Source organism: Muntiacus reevesi, chromosome 1 (assembly GCF_963930625.1).
Source record: "Muntiacus reevesi chromosome 1, mMunRee1.1, whole genome shotgun sequence".
NCBI classification, from domain to species: Eukaryota; Metazoa; Chordata; class Mammalia; order Artiodactyla; family Cervidae; genus Muntiacus; species Muntiacus reevesi.
The window spans coordinates 218,591,115-218,614,064 of NC_089249.1; the positions used below are offsets into that span (position 1 = coordinate 218,591,115).

The window sequence follows — 22,950 nt, forward strand, 5'->3', positions numbered from 1 at the left end:
TTCTTAGTTGTGGCATTGGGATCTAGTTCCCTGATCAGGGAGCAAACCTGCTTTGGGAGTGTGGAGTGTTAGCCACTGGAACACCAAGGAAGCCCCCCTGAATCATTAATTTTAATATTTAAGTTTACATTTCAGTAGCCATGTGTGACTAAACTAGTAGCTACTCTATTGGTTAGTGCAGGGTTGATGAATGGAAAGTGACACTAATGCCTACAGCGTAAAAGAGTATCTTTGCTAGGAAAGCAATGTGCCTTCTGGCCTCTCATGTAGAACTGAAACTACTTTCCCCACAGGCTCAGGAAGGGCGATTAACATATCACTTTAACTGTGTGGAGGTCGAGGGAAGGGCAAGATGGATGAGAATTTGGAGGCATTCAGGCCCAGAGATACATGCAGTATTTAGGGTAACTTGCACTGTTACTGCTGTTTTGCTTCGGACTTTTCAATAGAATCTTGACTTTAAATGTTTGGGATCTTTGTCGCCATGCCTATACTTTCATGTCTCATGTCTGGAATTTTTTTTGGTTCAGAAACACCCCTATGTCATTTCCTCATTTTGCTTCCACCTGTATCATCAAGGATGGCTCATATGTATTTGGAGGTGGGTTGGGGCAACATGTGGATTTACTTTCATTTTGGTTTGGTTTCCTGTAGAAACCAAATCAATTAGAAAGAGTTTGTGGCAAATTTGGGTTTAGAACCTAATACCCAGAACTCCAGTCAATTCTGCTTTATAGAAGTGAGTTGCAGGTGTTTCATGGGTATAATTGTTTTTCTTTGGTACACAGTATTCATTGTTATTTGCCAAGGTTTTAGGAGGGAGTCATGAATAGATAGAAAGAGAATCATTATATTCTATTTTTATGGCCTTTATTATTTGTACTGATTCTGATAGTTCCATATCTGAAACAATGATTTCAGAATGCAGAATAACAGCAAAAGTATGGTGTTTTTTTTTTTTCTTCTTTTTCTTGATTAGTTTTTATACATGATTAGAGTATTGTTTCAAAATTCTGGAATGACATTTGAACTCTGCTTTCTACTTTGCATTTCCCTCTCAGTTATTGGTTGATTGATCTCCTATCTCTCTCTGTAATCTCAGCGTCTGGAGTCCTCACAGCTCCTGCATGCACCCTGGTCTTTAACAACATGCAGAGCTTGAGACTCAGGTCTGCTATCCTGCCCTTGCTTCAGTGGGAGTAGATGCCTCTCTTTCATCTCTCAGAGTGATAGCTTACAGTGAATGATGTCAGATTCGTGATCTCCAAAGAAGATTTAGCTTCAGGACCAGGGACCAGTCTTGATCACTCAAGAGCTTTTGTATAGCAGAGTTTTATTAAAGTATGAAAAGGAACAGAGAAAGTTTCTGGCATAGACAGCAGAAGGGGGATGGAAAGTGCCCCCCTCCCTAGTCTTAGCAAGGGAGCTATATACTTTTAAAATTGATTATTACAGTAAATCAGAAGAATGTATCAAGGTGTTAAGGGTCTTACTAAACCCACTCTCACAATTTACATTTTAAGATGACAGAATTAGAACTAACAATAGAAAGATCTTACCAGACCCACTCCCATAACATACATTTTAGGATAACAGGATTAGTCAGAAGGTTTTCAAGAAGGAGAAGCTGTCCTCAGGCTGGATATATTGTTGTTATATAATCCTTAGTACAGAGTTTAAGCTGAGCTGTTTTATTGCATAATCATCAGCTCTGGGCTTAAAGAAAAAAAAACATTTTATGTGACTAAGGAATGTAGAAAAAATGCCCTTTTCTCCTCCTTGGGAACTCCAGATCCCTATCTCCTCTATGAGAGCCCCAGACCCCTTTCTCCTCCTAGGGGACCCGGACTTCTTATCAGCCTGCCTAGGAACTGACTCTCTCAAGAGCATTTTGCACACCATTCTGTAATAGCAGGAGGAGGAGGAGCTAACCACTGATACCAGTTTCTGTGATTCAGGCTCTGTTCCAAAGGCCTCGCATTTACCCATTTGCTCAATTCTTATGACAACCATCTCTGATTGGTGCTATTGTCATCCCCATTTTACAGATGAGGAAACTGAGACACAAAGAGGCAAAGTCATCTACCAATGCCCCAGTACCCTTCTGTCAGACTCGAACACTTTTCCTCCTTTCTCCAAGTTTCCTGCACTCCCTGGGGTGCTGAGTGCCTCTCATGGACCATGTTCTATGGAACTCATGCTATTGTTGGACTGTGGTCCTGCAGACACGGTAACAGTTAGAAAAGCAGGTCTGGGTGTGTCTGTCTTCTCTAGCTCTTGTTGGGTAAGGCAAGCTGCTATTCAGCTTTGTGTTCATGGTTGACACACACTAGGTACTCCATAGGTTTTAGTTGAACAAATAAGTCAGTGAGTCAGAGAGTAGAGTTTGTGCCTATCCAAAGGAATTGAAATCAGGATTTTGAAGAGATATGTGCTGCCATGTTCACTGAGGCTTTATTCACAATATCCAAGACACAGAAACAGCATAAGTGTTCATAACTAGAAGAATGAATAGAGGCAACAAAAGCATCCATCAGTAGATGAATGAATAAAGAAGATGTGATATATATATATATATATATATATACACACATACATATATATATATAATGTTAGAATATACATATATATTGGAATATATTATGGGAATATATGCTGGACTATATATATTCTATATATATGGAATATTTCATATACATACTTGAAAAATATCACAATGGAATGTTATTCAGGCATGATAGATAAGGAAATCCTACCATTTGCAACAATATGAATGGATGTTGATGACAAAGTGAAATAAATGAGAGGAAAGATGAATACCAAATGAAATCACTCATGTAGGATTTAAAATAGTCAAACTCATTGAAACAGAGTAGAATGACAGTTTCCAGGGGCTGGGGAGAGACAGAAAGAGGGAAATGTTAGTCAGAGTGTGGGCAGTTTCTATTATGCAAGATGGATAAGTCCTGGAGATCTGCTATACAGTATAGAGCCTGTAGCTAATAATACTAAATTGTGTACTTAATATTTGTTTATGGTAGATCTTATATTGTGTTCTCACCACACACACAAAGTCAATTTTCCCCACATAATAGGGTGGGGAGAAACTTTGGGAGGTGATAAATATGCTTATAGCCTTGATGGTGGTGATGGTTTCACAGGTATATACTTACCTCAATTAAGTGGTGAAGAAAAATAACAGTCAGTGGTTACTGTGTTGTCTACTGACCTCCTCCATGTGACAGCTTGGAAGTGAATGGGATCTGCAGTTTGATAGCCAGGTTATGCTTTCGATTATCTGTTTATACTGCTATGGTCTTCTCCATCACAGCCCCCTCAGTGTCATCAAAACACTCATATGGCTGCTGTCAGAGTCAGAGGGAACATTCATTGAGCAGCATTTGAATTTCCTCCCCTTTTCTACCCCAGTGGCCATTGAGGGGAGGCCAGGTATCTCTGGCTGTAAGCAGGCTCAGCTTTGAGAGCTTCAGTTTGGAAAATCCAGTGATGTGAGTAACCGTTAGTCTCTGCTTTTGCCTGTGATGCAATCCTGTTTGCTCCAAACTGAGACCACATCCTTCCTGCTGGGTTGTGACTGCTATAAATTCATCTAGTCTCTTCTCCGGTTGTTCCTGAGGCTGACGTCTGGGTGAGTCCAGCTCTTTGGAGCGGGTGGCTGAAATAGCCTGGGGAAGAGTGGGGAGATTGTTTCAAGGGGCAGAATTTGACTAGAGGTTCCTTCTGCCAGCCTTCAAGTCTATCCTTCAACAATGTTTCTGGAATATTTCTTTTAAGTTTATCAATATTTGGTCACTATATGTGCCAGTGCACGTGTGTGGGGAGTGGGGGTCAGGAACAGTGAAGTGGCTCACGCTCACTCCCCCAGAAAGTGGATGGATGGGAGGCATGTAAGGAAATGAGCGTATTTAGAAACCAAGGGACAGAGAAGGTAAAGGTCAGGGTTGGGGAGCACTAAGGTTAAGGATAGGGTAGCACAGAGGAGAGGCAGAGTCCAGATTTGGATGGAAAGATTGATGCAGTGGGACCTGGGAGGGTCGGCAGAGCTGGTGGGTCTGTTTGGAGTACCCCTCTCCTCCTTCCACCTGCCAAATGCATAGGGGATGGACTTGACAGGGGTTGGTGGGGAGTGGGCGATGCAAGACGTGAGGAATGGAGAGGCAGGAATGGAAACAGAAGGAGAGTTGAACATGTTTGAGATGTCTTGAACATTAAACTGGGTTTTTATGAATTCCAGTTTGGAGAGTTCGAAAGCTTCATAAGCTTTCCCTGGTGGCTCAGATGGCAAAGAATCTGCCTGCAATGCAGGAGACCTGGGTTCATAGTGCTTCTCCCTTCCTGTGATCCTTTTCTAAATTCAATAATATGTAGAGATCAATTCCAAACAAAGCCAATGTGCTCATCCATCCAAAATCTAGAAATTGTGTATGATCAAGAGATATACCAGCTGATTTCAAGTCTTTGTGGAACTTGAAGTCTAGTTAGGAAACCGAGACATTGAACACTACAATGTGATTGAACACTACTCTGTGTGATAAAACCTGGGTAAGTGTTTTTGTTTTTTAACAATCTGATTTTTGGTTTTCCCTGGTGGCTCAGATGGTAAAGAATCTGCCTGCAATGCAGGATGGGTTCTATCCTTGGGTCAGGAAGATCCCTTGGAGAAGGAAATTGCAAACCACTCCAGTATTCTTGCCTGGAGAATTCTAAAGAAACCTGGTGGGCTACAGTCCATGGGGTCACAAAGAGTCGGACACAACTGAGCAACTAACACTTTCACTTTCATCTATATTTTTTTTATCATCTTCAACCATTTTTTCCTCCTACTTGACTGAGATACCTACTTAAATGGTGGAATAAATGTTCTCACATTCTTTATGCCGAGAAAAATGCAATGTTAGGGGCATGACTCAGAAATCAGTGACCCTAGTGTAAATCTTGCCTTTGTCCCTCCTGGCTGTGAAACTCTGGGCAAGTCACTTAGCCTAAGACTCACTTTCTACTTCCATACCATGGAACTAGGAATATAATTTTTCAGTTTTGTGCGTCAGTACAACACCTAACTCATGAGAAGCTCTCAATAAATGTGAGTTCTAATAATTATTATAATTGTGAATTTTGCAAGGAGAGATTAAACAAATGTACATATTTATCATTCTTCCTTATCACCCCAAGGTCCATCCCATTTCAGTTTTAATCAATCAATGTGTTGATAAAGGGGTTATTGCAGATTATGCCTTCCTCTGCCTGCTTCTATGTTCTCTTTCCTTCTCTCTAGACATATACTGTTCTGTTATCACCATCATCACTCATTCCTGGCATCCTTTCTTCTCTTGTCCCTCATTCATCTTTCCTTGGTTCAAAATAGAAACAAGAAACCAGAGTCTTTCAGTTGGAAGGAAGGTAAAAAAAATCTTTTCCACTCTGCCATTTTATAGATGAGGAAACTGAAGTTGAAAAATAGTGGAGAGATCATCCAGGGTCATCCATAGCCAGTAATCAGTGGGATCAAAGTTCTCTTGGTGATACATCAAGGTGGCATCAGGAAGCGGTTTAAGACTGCATTGCACTGTTAATGTGATTGTGTTGGTGATTTTGTTTCTCTCCATAGGGGCACCTTTCTTCCATGGCTCAGGACACACACCTGGGTCGAGCCAATAGGAAAACTTTCTGGTAAGAATTTGACTCACTTTTAAAAGCTAAAGGTGGCAACTTGTTAGAATCCAGTGATATTTTTTTTCCCCTTCAATTTTCTGGGTTTTTGATACTTTAGTTCTCTCTGATGGTAAATTTCTGAAAAGACTTCTTAACCATATGCTGTTTGCACCACCCAACTTCCAAGTGTGGATTTATGCCCAAGGACTCTGACTGGGGCTGCCGATAAGCATGGTAAGCGTTCGCTGCAAGCTGGCTCGTTACCTGGAGGACCTGGAAGACATAGACTTTAAGAAATTCAAGATGCATTTAGAAGACTATCCCAGTCAGAAGGGCTGCACCTCAATTCCTCGGGGTCAGACAGAGAAAGCAGATCATGTGGATCTAGCCACGCTGATGATTGATTTCAATGGGGAAGAGAAGGCATGGGCCATGGCCAAGTGGATTTTTGCTGCAATCAACAGGAGAGACCTTTACGAGAAAGCTAAGAGGGATGAGCCAGAATGGGGTGAGTGAAATGAAGACTGTACTTTTTTAAAATCATGATATAATATACATAAGAAAAAATTTACTATCAGTCATTTTTAGTGTACGATGCAGTGGTGGTAAGCTCATTCACACTGTTGTTCAATCAATCTCCAGAGCGTTTTTTCATCTTGCAAAACTCTGCACCCATGAAACAATTCTACCCTCCCCTCAGCCCCTGACAACCACTTTCTGTTTCTATGAATATAACTATTCTAGTACCTTTTATAAGTGGAATCATAGAATATTTGTCTTTTTGTGTATTAGCATAAACTTCCTCAAGCTTCACACACATTGTCTCATATGGCAGGATTTCATTACTTTTTAAGGTAGAATACTATTTTGTGGTATGTGTATACCACAGTTTGTTCATTCATTCATCCATCATTGGACTTTCTAATTGCTTTTAGCTTTTGACTATTGTGAATAGTGTTTCTATGAATATGATTGTACAAATCTCTTTGAGATCTCGCTTTCGATTCTTTTGGGTTTATTTCCAGAAGTGGAATTACTGGCTTATATGGTAATTCTAGTTTAATTTTTTGAGGAATTGCCATAATGTTTTCCACAGTAGATGCACCATTTTATATTCCCACTAACAGTGCACAAGGGTTCTAATTTCTTTGCATCCTTACTAACATTTATGTTTTCTTTTTTTGACAGTAGCAGTCCTAATGGGTTTGAGATGTATCTCATTTGTATTTCCCTATTGACTAGTGATATTGAACCTCTTCTCATGTGCTTGTTAGTCATTTGCTTATCTTTGGAGAAATGACTATTCAAATTCCTTTCCCATGTTTTAAATGGGAAATGTCTTTTAAAATGTCTTTTAAATGTCTTTTGCATGGTGAGGTTCTTCCTTCTGGCTTGGTGTTCTGAGCAAGGGAAGGGTACAAGAAAGGGCTCAGAGGAACCTAGAAAATCACAAGATGATGATGTTGAGCTAGTGAAAAAGAGTAATAAAAATGAATCAGTGTTTCTGAAACAGACAAAAATGGTGGTGTATATGTAGTACATCTATGCCATTTGAAGTCAGTTTTATAGACTTAAACTTCTGTTTTCTCTAATGAATTATTTTCTATTTACACTGTTTTTTCTTCTAACCTTGTTTTGTCCTCATTGGCATATCTAAAGTTAATTAAAAAGTATTTATACTGGCAAATATAAAATAGATCAGCAGATCACAAGCAGAGTGAGGTGGGGGAGAAATATGGATCTAATGAGGGAGATAAAAAATAGGGGCATGAAGGAAGGTGTGTTTGTCAGCGCGATGTTGTAAACAAATTGCTTATAATAGCATAATTATAATTGTGTCAGTACTGGCATCCTCAATAAATATGCTAAAGTGTAATAATCAAGGTTGCTTCTCTGGTGGCTCAGATGGTAAAGAATCTTCTTGCAATGAGGGAGACCTGAGTTCGATCCCTGGGTTGGGAAGCCCCCTTGGAGAAGGGAATGGCAACCCACTCCAGTATTCTTGCTTGGAGAATTCCATGAACAGAGGAGCATGGCGGGCTACAGTTCATGGGGTCACAAAGAGTCAGACAAGACTGAGGGGCTGCCACTTTCACTTTCAATCATGGTTGCAGAAGTAGTTCACTAAGCAGATTTTATGGATTTTATTCATTCCTCGCAAGAACCCTTGGAGGCCTGTGCTTTTTCAAATAAGTTTTCAATTTCATTATACTAAGTGAAATAAGTCAATCACAAAAAGACAAATATTCTGTGATTCCATTATAAGAGGTACCTGGAATAGACAAATTCATAGAGACAAAGTGGTGGTTTCCAGGGGCTGCAAGGAATGGGGAATGGAGAACTGTTGTTTAATGGATATAAAGAATTTCATTTTCACAAGATGAAAAATAATTCTGGAGAATGGTTGCAAAACCATGTGAAATGAGCCCGGAAAAAGTTACAGTTGTCCATGGCTCTGTTCTAACCAGAGCCAAGCCTGGATTCAATGCCAAGTGTCTCTGGTGGAATAACCATTATGCCATTTGGCTTATACATGTAGGTTTTGGGGGTGGAAGGATTACACCTAGGGTTAGAAGTTTTTTTTTGTGTGTGTGGGTTTTGTTTTTTGTTTCAGGGGGCTGGCTAGTGTTGCATTTTAGGTAAAAATTAAGTTTTGGTCTTGGTTTGAGTTAATGTTTAGATTTTATTTTGTGGTTTGGTGTGTGTGGGGTTAACAGCATTTGCATTCAGAACAAGTAGATACCTCAGGAATCTTTTATATAGCTCTGGAGTTCCTGCCCACCTAAATTTATCTGCCCCATGCATTTGCCCTGGTACCTATCTCTTGTTCTGCTGTGTCTAATTTCTCCTGTAAGATACCTCTTTTGGATGTGTTATTTATTGATTGCTCAGGTCTATAATTCTCAGCTGTGGATGCATGTGGGGCTTTTAAAATAAAAAGGTGCCTTCTACTTGATACTCTGTAATGACCTATATGGGAGTAGAATCTAAAAAAGAGTATATATATGTATATATAATTGTGATTCACTTTTCTGTACAGCAGAAAACTAACAGCATTGTAAATCAACCCTACTCCAATAAAAATTATTTTAAAAATAGATGAATATAATGGTGCCTGGGCTCCACTTCAGAAAACTGAAAAAGGATCATTGGGAGTAGAGTCCTAGAATCAATTTTTAAAAAACTTTCTAAGTGAATCTAAAGTTAGTCAGGATTCTGAATTAGATATAAGTCAGATGGGTTATTCTCACTTTTGAAGACTCCAAATAAGGGTCAGATGAATTCCAGGCATTTGGGCTCAAGGGCAGATGATACTGCTGGCCTTTGGCCATCGTGGTGATAACTGAGAGTGTGGCGATGGCCTTAAAACCAGAGCACAAGGGAAGGAATCTGCCAAAGTCAAATGAGGATGAGAAATTTTGATGGTTCATATGTTTGCTTTCTGATTTACAGGCTTGGGAGATAGATTCCAAGACTGGATACAATGAGGACACAATATTAGTTGATATCCATTGCTTTGAAATTAGGAGTACAGGAATGCTTCCAGCTGGACATTCAACTGAGCTGTATTTTGGTTTGGGAGATGTTCAGGGCAGGTGGCTTTGACCTGTGCCAAGTGTTGGCTATTGGATTTCAATTGTTTTTGTTGTTCAGTCACTCAGTTTTGTCTGACTCTGAGACCCCACGGACAGTCAGCACACAGGCTTCCCTGTCCTTCACCATCTTCTGGAGCTTGTTCAAACTCATGTCCATTGAGTCCATGATACCATCAAATCATCTCGTCCTCTGTCATCCTGTTCTCTTCCTGCCTTCAATCTTTCCCAGCATCAGAGTCTTTTCTAATGAGTTGGCTCTTTGCATCAGGTGGCCAAAGTATTGGAGTTTCAGCTTCAGCATCTGTCCTTCCAATGAATATTCAGGGTTAATTTCCTTTAGGATTGACTGGTTTGAACTTCTTGCAGTCCACAGGACTCTTAAGGGTCTTCTCCAACACCACAGTTTGAGAGCATCAATTCTTTGGTGCTCAGCCTTCTTTATGGTCCAACTCTCACATTCATGCATGAGTACTGGAAAAACCATAGCTTTGACTAGATGGACCTCTGTCATTGGGTTTCAAGGACATCACCTTAATCAGGAGACCTGGTTTTTGACGCTTTGTATTTTCTTCCTTTAATTCTCAGAGAATGCAAATGTTTCTGTACTAAGTCAGGAAGAAAGCCTTGAAGAAGAATGGATGGGTTTACTGGGATACCTTTCCAGAATCTCTATTTGTAGGAAAAAAAAAGGTAAGCAATATAGGTGGTACTTCCGATTGGGTTTAGAGACCTGATTCTATAGGTACTTGAAGCTCAGAAGGTGGACAACTTGGTGATCCTAACATGTTCCTTGGGATGAAAAGGTCTGTCTTAGGAAATCCACTTTAGCTTAAGAAATATATGTGTGTTTCACTCCTTGCAGTCCCAGAATCATGGGTGGGCAACTGAATGTTTCAGGTTTTATAGGGCATGAGCTGCAGACTATGTAAAGGAGTAAGATTGAATGAAAAAGGACTTTCTGGTCAGGGCCAATACACATGGCACTTTGCTATTCTCCTGTTCAACTGTGTCTAGGAAGATTTTGACACACTATATTTTCTGGGGCTATCCATACCCCAGGCAATGGCAAGAAATTGCAACTCCCATTTTTCAATATCAGTTTCCATTCCTTAGAGACCACCAGCCCCTGTTGTCAGCTTGTCTCTGGTGGATGTGGTCAAGCTTCTTCTGAAGTCTAACTTTCTGTCTCTGACACAGATTACTGTAAGAAGTACAGAAAATATGTGAGAAGCAAATTCCAGTGTATTGAAGACAGGAATGCCCGTCTGGGTGAGAGCGTGAACCTCAACAAACGCTTCACCAGGTTGCGTCTCATCAAGGAACACAGGAGCCAGTGGGAGAGGGAGCATGAGCTCTTGACCATTGGAAGGACCTGGGCCAAGATACAGGAGAGTCCTGTGAGTTCCGTGAACTTGGAATTGCTGTTTGATCCTGAGGACCAGCACTCTGAGCCTGTGCACACGGTGGTGTTCCAGGGAGCAGCGGGCATCGGGAAAACAATACTGGCCAGGAAGATCATGTTGGACTGGGCATCAGAGAAACTTTACCAGGATAGATTTGACTATTTGTTTTACATTCACTGCCGGGAGGTGAGCCTTGGGACACAGAGGAGCCTGGGGGATCTGATCGCCAGCTGCTGCCCTGGCCCAAACCCACCCATAGGCAAGATTGTAAGCAAGCCTTCCAGGATCCTTTTCCTCATGGACGGCTTTGACGAGCTTCAAGGTGCCTTTGATGAGCACACGGAAGCACTCTGCGCGAACTGGCAGAAGGTGGAGCGGGGAGACATTCTCCTGAGCAGCCTCATCAGAAAAAGACTGCTTCCTGAGGCCTCACTCCTCATCACCACAAGACCTGTGGCTCTGGAGAAACTTCAGCACTTGCTGGGCCAGGCTCGTCATGTGGAGATCCTGGGTTTCTCAGAGGCCAGGAGGAAGGAATATTTCTTAAAGTATTTCTCAGATGAGCAGCAAGCAAGGGAAGCCTTCAGGCTGATTCAGGAGAATGAGATCCTCTTCACCATGTGCTTTATTCCTCTGGTCTGCTGGATTGTGTGCACTGGGCTGAAACAGCAGATGGACAGTGGCAAGAGTCTTGCTCGGACATCCAAGACCACTACTGCAGTGTATATCTTCTTCCTCTCCAGCTTGTTGCAATCTCAGGGAGGGAGCCAGGAGAACCACAACTCTGCTACCCTCTGGGGTCTCTGCTCATTGGCTGCAGATGGAATCTGGAACCAGAAAATCCTATTTGAGGAGTGCGATCTCAGAAATCATGGCCTGCAGAAGGCAGATGTGTCTGCTTTCTTGAGGATGAACCTGTTCCAAAAGGAAGTGGACTGCGAGAAATTCTACAGCTTCATTCACATGACTTTCCAGGAGTTCTTTGCTGCCATGTACTACTTGCTGGAAGAAGATAATCATGGGGAGATGAGAAACATGCCTCAGTGTTGTTCAAAGCTTCCCAACAGAGACGTGAAGGTCCTTCTCGAAAACTATGGCAAATTTGAAAAGGGATATCTGATTTTTGTTGTCCGTTTCCTCTTTGGCCTTATAAACCAGGAAAGAACCTCCTACTTAGAGAAAAAACTGAGCTGTAAGATCTCTCAGAAAATCAGGCTGGAGCTGCTGAAATGGATTGAAGCAAAAGCCAAGGCCAAGACACTACAGACTGAGCCCAGCCAGCTGGAACTGTTCTATTGTTTGTATGAGATGCAAGAGGAGGAATTTGTGCAAAGGGCCATGGGCCATTTCCCCAAAATTGAGATCAAGCTGTCCACCAGAATGGACCATGTGGTTTCTTCTTTTTGTATTGAGAACTGTCGCCATGTGGAATCCCTTTCCCTGAGGTTGCTCCATAACTCACCCAAGGAGGAGGAAGAAGAGGAGGAAGTTAGACACTCTCATGTAGACCATTCTGTTCTTTCTGATTCTGAGGTTGCATATTCTCAGCGGTAAGGAGATCTTGCTTCAGGCAATTGGTACTATATGTCTTCTACTTTCTAGTCATCTGATTCTTGGCACTTGCTCTCTCTCCTTTGTTTTCAACAGTCTTGCAAATGCAGTTTCCACAGCTACAAAACAGTGCCATCATCACTCCTTTCTACCAGACCCCTTCATTGGCAGATATTGACTAGTAGAGGAAGAGTAGCTGGACAAATGACATGAGAAAAAAGCCAATGAAACAATAAGCAAATGTTTGGTGGATGCCAATTTAGCACAATGTGTTATGTGAAAAAAAGAATGAAAGAAAATGTTCATAAACTCAAATTGCTTGCAATTTACTTGGGTCTTTATTGCTTAATAGCCTGTCCCCTAAGGGGCAGAACAACCTGTATGACTCTGCCCAGGAACACAGAGGACAGAGGACCTCAGTGTGGGATGCTTGGGGGAGATTTCTTGGAGGAGTGAAGTTTGAGCCTGCCTTGAAAGATTGAGAGAATGTAGGTGGGTGGCAGAGAAGGAAAAGGAATTTTTTATTGCCTACACAATCTCTTTTAAGAAAAATAGTTAATTAATTTATTTTTGACTATGCTAGGTCTTACTGTGTGTGGGGTTTCTCTAGTTGCTGCAAGCAGAGGCCAATCTCCAGTTGGGGTGCACAGGCTTCTCATTGGGGTGGCTTCTCTTGTTATAGAGCACAGGCTTTGGGCATGCAGGCTTCAGTAGTTGTGGCACGTGGGCTTAATTGGCCTGTACAGGTGGAATCTCTCAGGAAGAGGGATGGAACTTGTGTTACCTGCATTGGCAGGCAGATTCTTAACCACTGGATCACTAGAAAAGTCCTGGCAGTAGCGTCTTATATGAAGGAGACATAAATGTGGTCTGAGGAAGAGCGTTTATGTAGGAGAAAATGGGGAGCAACATGGCTTCACTGGAACAACCAATGAGGGGAAATAGGGCTGGAGAGGAGAGAGTGCTCCAAGGCCCTCACCTTGAGCTTACAGCCAGGCATTTGTCAACAGCTAGGGCTTCCCTGGTGGCTCAGATGGTAAAAAAAATCTGTCTGCAAAGCAGGAGACCCTGGTTTGTTCCCTGGGTCAGAAAGACCCCCTGAAGAAGCATATGGCAACCCACTCCACTGTTCTTGCCAGGAGAGTTCCATGGACAGAGGAGCCTGGTGGCTTACAGTCCATGGGATCGCAAAGAGTTATACATGACTGAGGAACTAACCCTTTCATTTGTCAAGACCACCCACTTCAAGGTCTGTTTACTCAGTTGCTAAAGGGTTGGAAGTCAGTTGTGTGTGTTCATTGAAAGGGTTGAGTTACTTGACTTCTAAATCTTTGGGCAGAAACTACCACAACTTCAGTGGCTGTGGGGAGGTGTCTGCTCTGAATACTTGGGTTTGACCTCTATAGACACTTGACATGGCAGAAAATTAAGGAGAAAAGGAGCTGGCCCTTTCACTGGCAGCAGCTCCCTCTCTTTTCCTCAGCACTGCTACCACGATGACTTTTCCATTTATTGTTGGGTTGTCAAGGACTACCTGCTGAGGCTTCAGTAGTGGCTAAGACCCAGGTCCTGTTCACAACAACTTACAGTGGGGTTGTGGGGCCAGTCAGGAAACCAGGGCTCTTGGTAGAGGGGGTGGGCTTTGGCAAGAATATTGGCAGAGTGCATCTGAAGCACACAGGGGGAGCCCTTGGCCAGCTGGATCCTGTAGGATGGAGTATGAAAGAGCCAAGGCGCAAGGGGCAGCCCATACCAAGGGGACGGTGGGTTCAAAGAGTGGGATGGGGAAGCAGGGTACATTTTGACAATGGCAAATAGTTCAGAATAGCCAGAAAGAAGATGGAAGAGGGAGAGAGCGAGAGCTGGGGGGACTACAGCATCTACAGAAGAGCCTAATATAGTTTGCAAATCCTGTGAACTTTCATTTTCAATCTTTAGAAAGAAGCATGTATGTTATGACTTCAAGAAAGATTTTTGCTCAGTTTGTTCAGTCTTACAAAAAAAATCTCCATAGATGTTCCACTTGGCACTTATTACAAGAGATTCAGTGCTCTCAGTTAATGCAACTGAAAATGAAGGATCTCTGGCAGTATCTCATTCTTAGAAGCATACCAACTGATGCCTGTCGAGAAAAAGAAGACTTGGTAGATTTGGTACTGTGCCACCAGGGGCTCAGTTCTGAGGACAGCCTGGCCATGAGTTGCCTGAATTCCTCAAGGTCCCAGACTTCTATATTTTTAAACATTGATTTTTTTTTTTTTCAAACTATACAACCCCATCTGCTACCATGTCTTGAGAGGGGATCTCACTAGGGCACTAAAAATGAGGCTCAGAAAACTAGACACCTGACTAAGATCACAGGATTGTGAAGAAGGCTGGCAGAAACTCAGACTAAAACCTTGAAGAAAAGCTTGATGCGCATCATGCTAGATGATAGCTACCTTCTTCTGAGGACAGGAGCTTGCTTTGTGTGTTGTAGAGCCTTCGAAGGACTAGCAGCATGAGCACCTACCTGGTGCCTGTTAGAAGTGAAGGATTGCAGGCCTGATCCTAGACCCATGGAATCAGAATCTTCATTTTAACAGGAGTAGCACTTTGGAATCACCTGGAAGTCTTAAAAATATCAATATGCTTGGTCCTACCTCAGAAATTCTGACTTTATTCCTATGATGTGGCCTGGCATAGGGATTTTTGTGATCATAACTGATGCTATTATGCAGCTAATGTAAGAACTAGCCTCTGGGTCCTTTAGCAGAGTGTCCAGGGCCATGGGCAGGGCAGCCAGTTGATGAAGGAGGAGGATTCCTGAGGTAAGAACCAGAGGCTCTTTACAGTCAGCCAAAGTCACAGGCTGTTTTGCAATTTAAAAAATATTATTTTTCATTGAGATATAGTTGATATACAATGTTTCCAGTGTATAACATAGTGATTCATAATTTTTTTAATTGTTTTTTTAAAATTAAAGCAAGTTTAAATTGAAGGACAATTGCTTTACAATATTGTGTTGGTTTCTGCCATACATCAACATGGATCAGCCATAGGTATACTTCTGTCCTCTCCTTCTTGACCCTCCCTCCCACCTCCCTCCCCATCCCACCCCTCTAGGCTGTCACAGAGCCCCCAGTGCGAGTTCCCTGAGTAATATGGCAAATACCCATTGGCTACCTATTTTACATATGGTGATTCATGATTTTTAAAGGTTGCATTCCATTTATAGCTATTGGCGATATTCCTTGTGTTGTACAACTTATTCTTGTATTTTATTTATTTTACACATAGTAATTTGTGCTTATTTTTTTAAAACTTTTTGTTTTGTATTGAGATATAGCTGATTAAAAATGTTGTGATAGTTTCAGGTGAAAAGAGAAGGGACTCAGCCATATGTATACATGTATCCATTTTCTCCTAAATTCCTCTCCCATCCAGGCTTTCATATAGCATTGAGCAGAGTTTCATATGCCATGCAAGAAGATCCTTCTTGGTTATCCATTTTAAATATAACTGTGTGTACATGTCTCTTTCAAACTCCCAAATTATTCCCTCCCCTCATCCTCTTCCCATTTTAGCTTTTTAAATTGAAGTATAGTTGATTTGCAATGTCATATTAGTTTTAAATCTATAGCACAGTGATTCAGTTATATATATATATATGTTTTATATATATATATGCATATACTTTTTCAGATTATTTTCCTAATAGGTTGTTACAAGTTATTGTTCCTTGTGCTATACAGTAGATCCTTGTTGGTTATCTATTTTATATACAGTAGTGGTGGTGGTTTAGTTACTGTCATGTCTGAATCTTTGTGACCGCATGGATTTTAGCCCACCAGGCTCCTCTGTCCATGGGATTTTCCAGACAAGAATACTGGAGTGGGTTGGCAGTTCCTTCTCCAGGAGATCTTTCCTGACCCAGGGATCGAACCCACATCTCCTGCTTGACATGGGCTTTCTTTACCACTGTGCCACCCGGAAAGCTGTATATAGTAGTGTGTGTATGTTAACCCCAACCTCCTAATTTATCTCTTCTTCCCCTTCACCTTTGATAACTGTAATTTTGTTTTCTATGTCTGTGAGTCTTTTTCTGTTTTGTAAATAAGTTTATTTGTATTATTTTTTAGATTCCACATATGAGTGTTATCATATACTATAATACCTTCTAAGTCCATCAAAGTTGTTGCAGATGACAAAATTTCATTATTTTTGTATGTTTCAATTGGAAAATAATTGCTTTACAATGTTGCTTTGGTTTCTGCCTTACATCAACATGAATCAATCATACCTCTGTATATATGTATCCCTTCTCTCTTGAGCCTCCTCACTCCCATCCCACCCTCTAGGTTGTCATAGAGTGCCAGGCTGGGCTCCATGTGTTACATAGCAGTGTTCTACCGGTTATCTATTTTACATATGATAGTGTATATATGTCAAAGCAAGCTCTGGGAGTTGGGGATGGATAGGAAAGTCTGGTGTGCTGCAGTCCATAGGGCCACAAAGAGTTGGACACGACTGACTAAGCAACTGAACCGAACTGAACTGATATGTCAGTGCTACTTTCTCAATTTATCCCACCCTCTCCTTCTCCTGCTGTGTCCATGAGTCCATTCTCTATGTCTGTGTCTCCATGGCTGAATAGTATTCCGTTGTGTGTGTGTGTGTGTGTGTGTGTGTGTGTGTGTGTGTATGTATATATCACACCTTCTTTATCTATTCATCACAGGCTCTTTTTTAAATTGTTTACTTTAATTGGAGGCTTATTAATTTATAATATTGTAGTGGTTTTTGCCATACATCGACATGAATCAGCCATGAGTGCACATGTGTTCCCCATCCAGAACCCCACTCTCACCTCCCTCTCCCCATCCCCCAGGGTCATCCCAGTGCACCAGCTCTGAGTACATGCATCAAACCTGAACCGGCAATCTGCTTCACATATGATAATATACATGTTTCAATGCTACCCTCTCAAATCATCCCCCCCTCGCCTTCTCCCACAGAGTCCAAATGACTGTTCTTTACATCTGTGTCTCTTTTGCTGTCTCGCATGTAGGATCATTGTTACCATATTTCTAAATTCCATATATATGCATTAGTATACTGTATTGGTGTTTTTCTTTCTGACTTACTTCACTCCAGTTTCATCCACCTCATTAGAACCAATTCAAATGCATTCTTTTTAATGGCTGAGTAACATCCCATTGTGTATATGTACCACAGCTTTCTTATCCATTCGTCTGCCGATGGGCAACTAGGTTGCTTCCACGTCCTGGTTACTGTAAACAGTGTTGCGATGAATATTGGGGTACACGTGTCTCTTTCAATTCTGGTTTCCTCAGCACATCACAGGCTCTTTTAATCATAAAATGTGCAGAACAGCCTTACCAGGACTCCTCTGGCCTTTTGCATTCCTCAGTGCCCAGTCTTTGGTTCTGTGACTCATTTCTTAATCCCTAGGTTGCCTTTGCACTAGTGTCAGCCACTCCTGGCTCCAACTTCAGTTTGCTATTCTTAGAGATTCACTTTGTTTTCTCTTCTTCCTTCCTTCCAATTTCTAGGTTGGTGAACTATCTGACCACCAGCATTTGCAGCAGTATCTTCTCAGTCCTGAGCAATAGCTGGAACCTCACTGAATTGAACCTCAGTGGCAATACCCTGGGCGACCCAGGCATGAAGGTGCTGTGTGAAACACTCCAACAACCGGGTTGTAACATTCGTAGATTGTGGTAAGAATCCGCGCGCGTGTGTGTGTGTATACGGATGTGTATATGTGTGTGTGTGAGAAAGACAGAAAGGGAGAAGAAGGACCATGTTAGCAGTTTATTAGTTTTCTAAGGCTGGCATAATCAAGTACCACAGAGTGGGAGACTTAAGTGATAGAAGTTAACTTTCTCACAATCCTGGGAGCTGGAAGTCCCAGATGAAGTTGTCAGAAGTGTTGGTTTCTTCTGCTGCTTCTGTCCTTGGCTATAGATCGCTGTCCTCTCCCTATGTCTTCACATGATCTCTGTGCGTGTGTCTGATCTCTTCATACAAGGACACCAGTCATGCTGGATTAGGGCCTGCCCTAATGAAGTCATTTTAACTTAATTACCCTTTTAAACCCCAATGTAGTTATATTCTAAGGTGCTAAAGGTTGAGATTTCAACATGAACTTTTTTGGGGGGAGACAGCTCAGTCTATTACAAATGGGAAGGCCAAATGGTTTGGAGGACAGTTATTTGAGAAGTTTCAGATGGGGAAGAATAAAGGGGAACTGAAAATAAGTCATTTGTTGGTGGTAGGAAAGGGCATTACTTTTAGGGTCTTCCATTTCTTCATTAGCCATGCTTATAGATGAGAATAGAAGAGTTTCATCAAATACAGAAATGGCTACCTGAGCTGGAACCCATCAAAATATTTTGCATGGATTAAATTGTCACAGGGCATGTCTTGTGGTTCTATAATAAAGTGCTTGCTATGAGCCCACACTGTGATAAACACCCTCTTCTAACAACACAAGAAATGACTCTACACATGGACATCACCAGATGGCCATACTGAAATCAGATTGATTATATTCTTTGTAGCTGCAGATGGAGAAACTCTATACAGTCAGCAAAAACAAGATCAGGAGCTGACTGTGGCTCAAATCATGAACTCCTTATTGCCAAATTCAGACTTAAATTGAAGAAAGTAGGGAAAACTACTAGACCATTCAGGTATGACCTAAATAAAATCTGTTATGATTATACAGTGGAAGTGAGAAATACATTCAAGGGATTTGGTCTCATAGACAGAGTGCCTAAAGAACTATGGACAGAGGTTTGTGACATTGTACAGCAGGCAGTGGTCAAGACCATCCCCAAGAAAAAGAAACACAAAAGGCAAAATGGTTGTCTGAGGAGGCCTTACAAATAGCTGAGAAAAGAAGAGAAGCTAAGAGCAAAGAAGAAAAGGAAAGATATACCCATTTGAATGCAGAGTTCCAAAGAATAACAAGGAGAGATAAGAAAGCCTTCTCCAGTGATCAATGCAAAGAAATAGAGGAAAACAATAGAATGGGAAAGACTAGAGATCTCTTCAAGAAAATGAGATATACCAAGGGAACATGTCATGGAAAGATGGGCACAATAAAGGACAGAAATGGTGGGGACCTAACAGAAGCAGAAGATATTCAGAAGAGGTGGCAAGAATACACAGAAAAACTATACAAAAAAGATCTTAATGATCCAGATAGCCATGATTCTGTGATCACTCACCTAGAGCCCAACATCTTGGAATGTGAAATCAAGTGGGCCTTAGGAAACATCACTACAAACAAAGCCAGTGAAGGTGATGGAATTGCAGTTGAGCTTTTTCAAATACTAAAAGATGATGCTGTTAAAGTGCTGTACTCGGTATGCCAGGAAAACTCAGCAGTGGCCAAAGGACTGGAAAAGGTCAGTTTTCATTCCAATCCCAAGGAAAGGCAATGCCAAAGAATGTTCAAATTACTGCACAGTTGCACTCATCTTACATGCTAGCAAATAATGCTCAAAATTCTCCAAGTCAGGCTTCAACAGTATGTAAACCATGAACTTCCAGATGCTCAAGCTGGATTTAGAAAAGACAGAGGAACCAGAGATCAAATTGCCAACATCCATTGGATCATAGAAAAAGCAAGAAAGTTCCAGAAAAACATCTGCTCTATTGACTATGCCAAAATCTTTGACTGTGTGGATCACAACAAACTATGGAAAATTCTTCAAGAGATGGGAATACCAGACCACCTTACCTACCTCCTGAGAAATCTGTGTGTAAGTCAAGAAGCATTAGTTAGAACTGGACATGGAACAACAGACTGATTCCAAATTAAGAAAGGAGTAATTCAAGGCTCTATATTGTCACCCTGCTTATTTAACTTCTATGCAGAGTACATCATGTGAAATGCACAAGCTGGAATCAAGAGTGTTTGCAGAAATATCATGACCCCAGATACACAGATGACACCACCCTTATGGCAGAAAGCAAAGAAGAACTAAAGAGCATCTTGATGAAAGTGATAGAGGACAGTGAAAAAGTTGGTTTAAAACTCAACATTCAAAAACTGAAGATCATGGCATCCGGTCCCATCACTTCATGGCAAATAGATGGGGAAACAATGGAAATATGACAGACTTTATTTTCCTGGGCTCCAAGACCAATGTAGATGGTGAGTGTAGCCATGAAATTCAAAGATGTTTGCTTCTTGGAAGAAAAACTATGACCAACTGGTACAGGATATTAAAAAGCAGAGACATTACTTTGTGACAAAGGTCCGTCTAGTCCAAGCTATGGTCTTTCCAGTAGTAATGTATGGATGTGAGAGTTGGACTATAGAGAAAGCTGAACACCAAAGAATTAATGCTTTTGAACTGTGGTATTGGAGGAGACTCTTGAGTGTCCCTTGAACTGCAAGGAGATCCAAACAGTCCATCCTAAAGGAAATCAGTCCTGAATATTTATTGGAAGGACTGATGCTGAAGCTGAAACTCTAATACTTTGGCCACCTGATGTGAAGAACTGACTCATTTGAAAAGACCCTGACTCTGGGAAAGATTCAAGGTGGGAGGAGAAGGGGACGACAGAGGATGAGATGGTTGGATGGTACCACCACTCAACGGACATGAGTTGGAGTAAACTTCAGGAGTTGGTGATGGACAGGGAGGCCTGATGTGCTGCAGTCCATGGGGAAGCAAAGAGTTGGACATGACTGAGCGACTGAAGTGATGAGCCCGCACTGTGAATTAGACTCACATGCCCTGAATCAAGTACATAGTTGTATGGGCCACCCCTCCAATCCTCCTTCGTCACAAATCTGGACTTCACAGCCAGTTTTAAAGTCCACCACCTCAGGACATTTTCATACCTTTCTGTATTGCTCTTAATAACCACCCTATCACCAGTCTTCTTAATTTCACCCCCATACAAGCTGTTTTCCACTTTTTCTCATTCTGATTTTGTTACTATTCAGGGTCCTTAGACTTTTTTGTGACTGTGCCACACAGTGTATGGGATCTTAGTTCCCTGACCAGGGATTGAGCCCATGTCCACTGTAGTAGAAGTGGAGTCTTAACCACTGAATCACCAGGCAAGTCCCTTAGACTCTTTTTGCCTGTTGTTTGGCTACACCACTGGGCATGTGGGGTTTTAGTTCCCTGACCAGGAATTGAACCCATGTTCCCTGCATTGGAAGTGCAGAGTCTTAATCACTGGACTGCCCGGGAAGTCCCCCCATAGACTCTTTAACCAATAGAAATCAGTAAAATGCCAGATAAGAAAATTTAAGTTAAGTAAATAAGAAAGTAAAGCCATGACTTTATTGAGCATAGTGCTGCAGCATGAGGGAGTGAAAACAAGTAAAGGTACTCTTGCTGGCTCTCTGAGGTGGGGTGAGCTGGTTTCTTAAACACACAGTGAGGGTAGGGCAGACCAGTGGGTGGGACCAGAGGGATGGCTTAGGTGGTCTGCTCACCCCCTCAGTGGTACCGTGTGCAGGGATCATGTACAGTTACCCTACTTTTGCTCCTGGTACTTCAGAAATGGCAGTTGGGATTTTGGCATTTTTGTATCTTTTTATTCATAATTTGCCTCAACTATGCAGGCATGCAGTTATTTTTAGTCCCTTATACTTTCTTTCTTTCTTTCTTTTTTTAATATCCCTATTTTTGGGCTACCTTGTATGGCCGAGCCTCCTGCATAAGAACTGTGGAGTCCTAACTCCCGGACCACCAGGGAATTCCGCCCTTATAATTTCTTTTGTATTCTATTGCCCGAGGAGACATTCATCCAGGTACAAGCACTGCAGTAAAGGGTCCCAGGTCCCAGCCTGTCTCAACTCCAGCAGCCCAGATCTAACAACCACAATTATTTGCTTAGATATTGCAATGCCCTCCGAGACTATTAATTTCTCATGACAGGATTCACGTTTGTCCTGCAATTGTCTCTATAATGTCTGGACAAGCTCGTACCATTTGTTTGTGCTCAAAAGTACATATCAGATGAATGTTGTCTGTTTGGTGTCCCTGCATCTACTTTTGCCACCCACCATTCATTCTCTGTACAGAAGACAGAGGGTTGCTTAATATTTTAAAAAAATTATGCTTTGATCACGCCATTTCCTTGCTTAAGAGCTTTTTCTTACCTGTTTTGATAAATTATAAAATGTTCTTTTTGCCTTCAAGGTTCTGGCTGATTTTAAGATTTAACATTCCTCTCTACCTTTATACCATGCCACTCTCTCCATCAACCCTGTGGATGTGATGCCCCTCTGTGATTCTAGAAAGTGAGACACAAACAGGGAGACATGTGTGAGAATGAGATGTTCTGCAGCTGCAGATAAAGATTTAGTTATCTATTTGCTTCTAGTTGGTGTGGAAATGGAGGCAGAAAAGGTAATCCAACCAGCTCCTAGGACATTTGAAATGAGCTAGAATATTGTTCTTGCTTCTCTGAGAGCGATAATTGTTTCAGTGGTGGTGCTGATAGTGGTGATAGCGTGTGTCCATATAAAGCAATCAAGAATCAGAGATGCTCACTCCTTCAGTATAGAGGGAGGACTGGGATTAAAACATCAAACAAAACAGCAGGGACAAGATTGTCCAAGAGAAAAGGAAGATGCATACAGCCCTAGAGAGAGCAGTATCCATCTGAGGGAGTTTCAGCTGTTAGGAACATGTGGTAAAGAGGTGGAGCCCATCGACTAACCATTGTTTTCATTTATGAAACAG

The 22,950-nt window shown here is 41.7% G+C and overlaps 1 protein-coding gene across 3 annotated transcripts in view; it reads left to right on the forward strand.

Moving 5' to 3' along the window:
• The first annotated feature begins 3,614 nt into the window (after positions 1 to 3,614).
• Positions 3,615 to 22,950, forward strand: part of NLRP3 (NLR family pyrin domain containing 3) — a 46,857-nt gene continuing 27,521 nt past the window's right edge. For 2 of the 3 annotated variants that reach the window (XM_065918372.1, XM_065918373.1), the window contains exons 1-5: positions 3,615 to 3,649; positions 5,630 to 6,181; positions 9,855 to 9,959; positions 10,467 to 12,222; positions 17,779 to 17,946. In XM_065918372.1, coding sequence (XP_065774444.1) covers positions 5,905 to 6,181; positions 9,855 to 9,959; positions 10,467 to 12,222; positions 17,779 to 17,946 — 2,306 coding nt within the window. In that variant the 5' untranslated portion in view covers positions 3,615 to 3,649; positions 5,630 to 5,904. The remainder of the gene's footprint in view (positions 3,650 to 5,629; positions 6,182 to 9,854; positions 9,960 to 10,466; positions 12,223 to 17,778; positions 17,947 to 22,950) is intronic. The other variant, XM_065918371.1, reaches the window with a different exon arrangement.